The sequence below is a fragment of the Rhinolophus sinicus genome, linkage group LG11 (genome assembly GCF_036562045.2).
Source record: "Rhinolophus sinicus isolate RSC01 linkage group LG11, ASM3656204v1, whole genome shotgun sequence".
Classification (NCBI taxonomy): Eukaryota; Metazoa; Chordata; class Mammalia; order Chiroptera; family Rhinolophidae; genus Rhinolophus; species Rhinolophus sinicus.
The window spans coordinates 80,259,713-80,267,056 of NC_133760.1; the positions used below are offsets into that span (position 1 = coordinate 80,259,713).

General features: G+C 49.5%; 1 protein-coding gene across 2 annotated transcripts; it reads right to left on the minus strand.

Moving 5' to 3' along the window:
* Positions 1 to 1,694: 1,694 nt before the first annotated feature.
* On the minus strand, positions 1,695 to 4,373 carry LOC141567633 (sialic acid-binding Ig-like lectin 5). 2 transcript variants are annotated; one of them, XM_074315720.1, is made up of 7 exons: positions 4,238 to 4,373; positions 3,775 to 4,158; positions 3,279 to 3,557; positions 2,973 to 3,017; positions 2,450 to 2,707; positions 2,082 to 2,357; positions 1,696 to 1,875 (listed from the first exon to the last, which is right to left on the minus strand). In XM_074315720.1, the coding sequence occupies exons 1-7, from the start codon at positions 4,272 to 4,274 to the stop codon at positions 1,772 to 1,774; spliced, it is 1,383 nt and encodes a 460-aa protein (XP_074171821.1). In that variant the 5' UTR covers positions 4,275 to 4,373; the 3' UTR covers positions 1,696 to 1,771. The 2 variants fall into 2 exon arrangements, with proteins under 2 accessions (XP_074171822.1, XP_074171821.1); XM_074315721.1 differs by lacking the exon at positions 2,973 to 3,017 and having other exon boundaries at positions 1,695 to 1,875.
* Between the last annotated feature and the right edge of the window lie 2,971 nt (positions 4,374 to 7,344).

Below are 7,344 nucleotides of genomic sequence, written 5' to 3' on the forward strand. Positions count from 1 at the left end.
TTCTAGTCCTGTCACCTGTCTGTTAATGTTGCCACTAGGGCACCTCATGCGACAATAATCCATCCCTGATTTCTTTCCCTGAGAGGGGCTGTGATCCCTCCGGCCAAGACTGAGCTCTGGGTGGGTCCTCATTTTCTTGTATTGATCTCTGAGTACTCGCAGGTGCTGGTGCCCTCCTGGCCCCGTGGGTCCCTCAACTTTATCCCATGAAAGCTGAGGTTGCATAGTGGAGCTCCTCCTGTTGCTCCCCTGAGGAAGGGGCATCCCCGGCAGGTAGCACTTGCTCTGGGGGGCTGTCTGGCTGGGGCTTTTGCTTTGAACCCTGAGTGAAGGGGAGAGAAGAGAGTCAGGGAAGAACTAAGGCGGGCACGGTCCCAAGGGCAGGTTGGGCCAATGGGACAGTTTTTCATTTATCTTATTCTACACCCATTTCTTATGAACTCAACTATTTGCTCGTTCATTTTAATTTTTGTAACACTATGATTGATTAGACCATATCGGGGGCTTACTAATACATTTAATCATCACAAAAACCCAGTATAAAGGATACTCTTATTATCCCCATTTGCAGATAAGGAAACTGAGGTGGGACAGGTGAGGTAACATGCCCAGAAGGGGTAGAAAGTAACAGTTTAGAGGAAATGGTTCTGGCAGCCTGTATCTGGCAAAGAGGTGAGGTGGGCTCAGTGGTCAGCAGGGGTAGGGCAGGGGGCTGACCATTGGCTCCGAGAGAGGAAGGGCAAGAACCCACAGAAAGTCAGCCCGCAGCTGCCTGCCCAGCTGACCACAGAGGCGTGGGCTTGGGGGAAGGCTAAGGAGCTGTCTGCACTCCTTGAATGGATGTTCACACTGCATGAAAAGACACCCACATCACTCACCAAGGCGACTGTACCCATGACAGCGTCTTCATCATCCACGCCCTTTAGTCTCCTGGACGCTTGTTTCCTGCTTTCACTCTAAGGGGAGAGATGACAACACTGCAGCCAGAGTGGCCCAGGCACAGGCGGACACGCTGCCCTCACTCCCTGGTAACACAACTGGGGCATCCAGGCCCTGAAACCGGACTCAGAGACCCTCCTGACATGCAAGTGAGTACTCTGTCCCCCTGGATGACCAGGCTTTTGGCCAAGATTGAATTTCTGTCACTAAAGACCCCGCTTACACACAGAAACTCGTACACGAGTGATCACAGCAGTGTTATTCGTGATGGTCAAAATGCGGCAACAACCCGAGTGTCCAAAACACATGAATGGACAAATACAATGTGCCCCATCCATTAAATGGAATATTATTTAGACATAAAAGTGAATAAAGTACTGACACATGCATGAACCTTGAGAATATCATGCTACATGAAAGAAGTCAGTCACGAAGGGTCACATATTATGATTCCATTTGTATGAGATGTCTAGGATGGGAAAGTGTAGAGAAATAGAAAATAGATTAGTGGTTGCCTAGGGCTGGGGGGACGGTGGGGACAGGATCACAATTAAGGGGCGTGGGATTTCTCTTTGTTTCTTTTTCATTTTGGCCTACTGAAAAAGTTCTAAATTGATTGTGGTGTTGGGTGCACAACCTGCGTGAATGAACTAAAAGCCGTTGAACTGTACACTTTAACCATATGGGAATTGTATCTCAATAAAGCTGTTACCCCCACCCACCTCCCAAAGTAGGCCCCTCTGGATGCACTCAGCTCTGCTTTTCTGGGATTCAGTGACACCTGTCATCGCCGCCTACTGCACACTTCCCTGTTCCTCCCCAGGACAAAGGCTTACATGCAAAAGAAGATGAGACACGAGCATAAGGACAGCAGGGCCATGGCACCAGCGCCTCCAAGAGCCCCAGGAACCACTCCCGCCAGGGACACTGACTTCCCTGCAGAGAAAAGGGCATGAGATGACCCAGTCCCAGCACCAAGTCCCCTGGTTTCCCATCTCCTTACAGAACCGGCTGTTCAGACACGAGCTGGAGGGCCCTGTCCTAGCAATCACCTGCTGTCCAGGCCCCAGCCCCTCACACCCAGCTTCATCTCCAATCCACTCCTTTCTCCCTCAGCCTCAGTCCCCAGCAGATCCCCTGACCTGGCAGCAGCAAGACAGTGACACTCTGGGTCCCATGGACATTCTCAGCCTCGCAGCTGAGTCTGAGGCTGGAGCTGAGCCCCTCGCTGAGGCTCAGGGAGCTGTTGGCCCAGGGCCCCTCTGAGCTGAAGGTGACCTTGAAGGAGGTGTTGCTGAAGTTTCGCTCCAGCAGCTGCTCCCTCAGCCGCCAGCGCAGGGAGGGGGCCTGCTGGGCTCGGGAGGAGCAGCTGCAGTGTAGTCTCTTGTCCCCCCAGGAGCAGGAGACCTGTGGGGGGTCTGTGGGGAGGGAGGAGAAGGGTCAGCGGTGCCTCTCCCCTCCCCAGCGCCCAGGTGTCCTGCCCCCAGGGGTCCCCCATCCCCCCACTCACAGTGCACAGAGAGGTTCAGAGAGACATTTGGGGAGCCCAGCGGGTGCCGGGCTTGGCAGGTGAACTCTCCTTCTTCTGCAATCCCCACTCGAGGCAGATCCAGGATCCCGGTGCTGGAGATGGGGGTGGTGTTCAGGGGTGGGGACCCCCGGAACCAGCTCAGGTCTGCAGGGGGGTTGCTGTCAGCAGCACAGAGCAGCCGCAGAGCCTGGCCCTCCAGTATGGGAAGGGGCGAAGTGGTTTGCAGAATCTCGAAGGCTTTGGGGAGAGAAGTGCAAAGAGAGGGTGACAGAGAGAGAGAGAAAGGAGAGAGAGAGAGACAGACAGAGAGACAGAGAGACAGACAGAGAGAGAGAGAGAGAGAGAGGTGGAACGAGCAGGTGCAGGGACGTGAGGAGGGAGGGCCGTGACTCTTATCCTTGCCCTTCCCATATCTGACCCCATTCAAACTCTGATTGCCCCTCTGGTCCACGGTGGCCCCAGGGACACGTCCCAGCCCCAGCGAGACGAAGCTTTTTCCTACCTGTGACATTTCTGAAGATGCGTATGGTGAGGTTCTGTGGGGCATCTGGGATGGAAACATATGCCCCACTCAGAGGTGAGGAGCAGGATGGAAGCTGACCCCATACCCAAGGGGTGGTGGGACCCAGGAAGGTGGAATTGGCCTGGCCAACTCCTCACCTAGACTCAGATGCATGAGAGTCTTCTCAGGTCAGCCTAGCCTCCCCCTCGCCCTCCCCTACACACACACACACACACACACACACACACACACACACACACAGCACTGCTACTACCCAAAGGGACCCAGCCACCCCTCCAAACTCACAGGACACATTGAGCAGGATGGTTCTCTCCATAGTCACACTATATCCTTGCTGTTTCACCTGACAGGTGAGGTTGGTGCCGTGGTCCCAGGGCCTCAGGGTGAGGGTTAGCACTGAGGAGCGAAGGGTCCGGGGGCTCAGCGAGTCAAGAGCGGCCCCCACCCAGGAGAAGGTCAGAGGTCTTCCCCCTTCACAGGACCCTGGCAGGTTGCAGGTCAGGCGTGTGGGGCGGCCGGACTCCAGAGGCCCCGGAACGTGGATGTCGGGTAACTCTGTGAGGGCTGAGGAGGAGAGAGGCGGTGCCTGGGCCCCAGGGTGTGGGGACCCAGAGTGTGACCCTGAGAGGGACCCATGCCTCGGGGTCTGAGCTCACCCCAGGTCCTGTGTCTCTTCCCACAGCAACACCCCCTAGGCCCTGACAGGGAGTGTTCCAGTGTCCTGTTCCTGTCCTAAGACGGGGGTCCCATGTCCCAGGTCCTCTTCTGGGCCCCGCCATACCTGTCACCTGCAAATGCAGCTTCTTCTCTGTGTAACTATATTTCACATAATATCCTCTCTCCACTCGGAAGAAGTAGGTTCCTGTGTCGCTCCTCCTGGCATTGCTGATGCTCAGGGAACAGCTATTGGTCCTGGGGTCCTCAAGGAGGCGGAATCGGTCGGAGGTCTCAGGGTTTGCTGGTTTATATGGGTTGTTTGAGGCCACAGGATAATCGTATATTATGTTGTCCCCAATCCGGTACCAGTAGATGTGGAGCACGTCAGAGGAAGATTGCAGATTCCAGGGATAGGAGAAGGAGCAGGGCACGTGGACGCACAGACCCTCCTGCACTGTCACCGATGGCTTCAGTCTGAGCTCGTACCCTTGTTTCTCCTGCAGGGACCCTGGGGGGACACAGAGCCTCAGCTGCAGCTGCAGCCCCTCCCCAACCTGCACTGGCTTCCAGGACCCTGGGCCACTCACCTCCCCACAGCAGGGGCAGCAGCAGCAGAGGCACCATGTCTGCATCTGACAGGGCAGAGCCGGGGTCCACGTCCTCTGCAGGGAAGGAAATGCCGAGAGTGTGGGGTGCGGCCTAGGACGCCCCAGCAGGAAGCCGGGGCTCAGAGAGCTGTGGCCACACCTGGAAGGGGAACTTGGGCTCCACAGGCCTTCGGGGTGAGCTGGGGGCTGAGAAATCACCCTGCCCTACCCTCTGCCCCCACCCGACCCTGCAGGTGGATACACCGAGGTCCCCAGAGGTTGAGAAATTTGTCCAGATGTGAATCTGGAAGTGGTTACCTTGCATGTTTAAGTCAAGAGGGGGGTCACTGAAGGGGCCCAACATGGTTGGAAGAAACAGGGCTGGTCCTGGGGACTCAGAGGGAGCCACCTCCAGCTGAAACCACTGCATGCTCTGGAAAAGAATAATTTTAAATTTTCTGAAGATCATTCAAGTGCTGGCAAGAAAGAAGGGAATTTAGACTCAAATCCAGTGGAAGGTGGAATCCAGGGGAAAGCTGAGCAGTGAAGCCCCTTTGCACTGAGGGTTCTGGGGACGTGGGATGCACGAGTGTTGTTCTCCATGAGTTTAAGGTCAGTGGGACAGATGGAGCACAGGCCTGCTCCACATGGGCTGTGGAGAGGGAGACCCTCGCCCCGTTCAGCGGGGACTCCAAAGGCTGGACCTCAGCACAGAAGCCAATTTGCTGCCTTAAAGCTCAGGAAGCTCTGTCTTCAGGGTCCTTCACATACTTGGTGTCTTTTTCAAAGCCCGACAAGGGCTCAAGTGATATGAGGAAATGACCTGTAATCCTACTGCTCTTTTATGAAGGAAACGTGGTACATGTTTTCCCAAATGTGACAACTATCTTAAACCTTTTAGACATTCCCAGTAACAAGTTTTGGGATTGAAAGAAAGTTTCTTAAAGCATACAAGAGTAAAAGAAATTTCAATCAATCGTGCTGGAGAAAGTATTGAATTCTCTTTCTATTCTCTATATTATATAAACATACGGCTTATAACAATAAATAATATTTACTAATATATTAATATTTATTACTATATGGCAATTATTCTCATAAAAAGAGGCAATCAAAGAGCACCAGCCATAAATGTGGGGAACATGTGTTATGCAGGAGTGCCAGACAGGTATGCTGTACGACTAATAAAATAGTCTGTAATTTTCCTGAATTGTCTTGTATTTTGATTTTGAGCATTTTAGTTTTGGTGACTTGATGCAATGTGTTTTACCCTTTCAGAAAAATTCACATGTGTGCCACATTTTGCATTTTCTTTCTGAAGCAGTGATCTCCACATTCGTGTAAATGTCGGGCTCCACAAAACCTGGGTCTGCCCCTGCCCACGGGGTCCACGTGAACAAGAGGTAACCAGCCCTATTCCTCACCCACCCCTGACTCTGCATGTATCGCAGAGAAGATTGTCTTGTGCAAGCAAAGGACTAAAGAAAGCAGGACTCCCATGGTTGTGTCCCCACAATGCACATCACTGAGTGGCCTAGCAAATCTCTAGCTGAGATTATCAAAAAGAGAAGAAACCCCAAGTGTTGGCAAGGATGTGGAGAAAGGGCAACCCTCTTGCATTGTTGTTGGGAATGTAATTTAGTGCATCCACTACGCTCCCATATGATCCAGCAATTCCACTTCTGGGTATTTATTCAGAAGAAATTAAGACATAACTTGAAAAGATACATGCACCCCTCTGTTCATTGCAGTAGTATTTACAATAACCAAAATATAGAGGCAACCTAGAGTCCATTGACAAATGAATGGATGAAGAAAATGTGGTCCACATACAATAGAATGTTTTTTTATTGTTCAGTCATAAAAAAAGAAGGAAATCCTGCCACTTGCAACAACATGGGTGGACCATGAGCACATTATGCTGAGTGAAATAAGTCAGACAGAGAAAGACATATACTGTATGATCTCACTTATATGTGAGAACTTTAAAAAAAAAATAGAACTCAGACGTATGGAGAACAGATTGGTGGTTGCCAGAGACAGAGGGTAAAATAATTAAATCATGGGGATGTAATGTATAGCTTGATGACTATAATTAGTGATATTGGACAATGATAATATTAACTATAATAATATAGTTAACACTGTGTTGTATATTTGAAAATTGCTAAGAGAGTAAATTGCTAAGAGAGAAAACTGTTAAAAGTTCTGATCACAAGAAAAAAATGTGTAACTACATGCTGTGATGGGCGTTAACTTGACACATTGTGGTGAGCAGTTCACAATATATACACATGTCAAATCATGAAGTCAGACACCTGAAACTAACATAATGTTACCTGTCAATTATATCTCAACAAAATACATACATAAGAACATTAATTTAAACAAAAACAAAGAAAACCTCCCTCTAAGCAGAGACTAGAGCGGTGCAAGACGTCCAGGCAGCGCTTCCTTCGTGCTCCGTTAGTTAGTGTTTCAACATCCGCATAACAAGTTCCTTGGGTTAAATTACCACTGCTGAAATACATGGTGTGGCTTCTAGTTTCATGATCAGCCCTTGACTGATTCAATTTCAAGAGATTAAAAGAAGTGAGCATTGGGTGATTTCAAATGCCTTCCTGATAAAACTCACGGCCAAGTAGGAATAAAAGAGAATTTCCCTAACAAGATAAAGGGTGTCTTCCGCAAACATCATACCTAATGCAGTAGCATCAGGTACTAGTCTAGAAAGGTAACAACACCAAGTAAAAGGTATGAAAATTGAAAAGAAAACAAAGAGTTCTTTCTTCATAAGTGATTATATATATATAAAATGCAAAAGTATATACGGATAACATTTGGGGGCTTAATAAGAGAGTTAGTGGGATTGCTAGAGACAAAATGAAATTACAAAAATCAAACGCATTTCTGTATCACAGTAATAAACAAAAACGGGATGTTATAAAAGATGCCATTGACAACAGCATCAAAAATTTTGTTATAAATGTAATAAAAAATGAAATATAAATTGATAGTTAATACACTCTGGGGAATATAATCAACAATGTTGTAAAGATCATGTAAGGTGCCAGATGGGCACTGGACTTATCAGGGGGATCATTTCA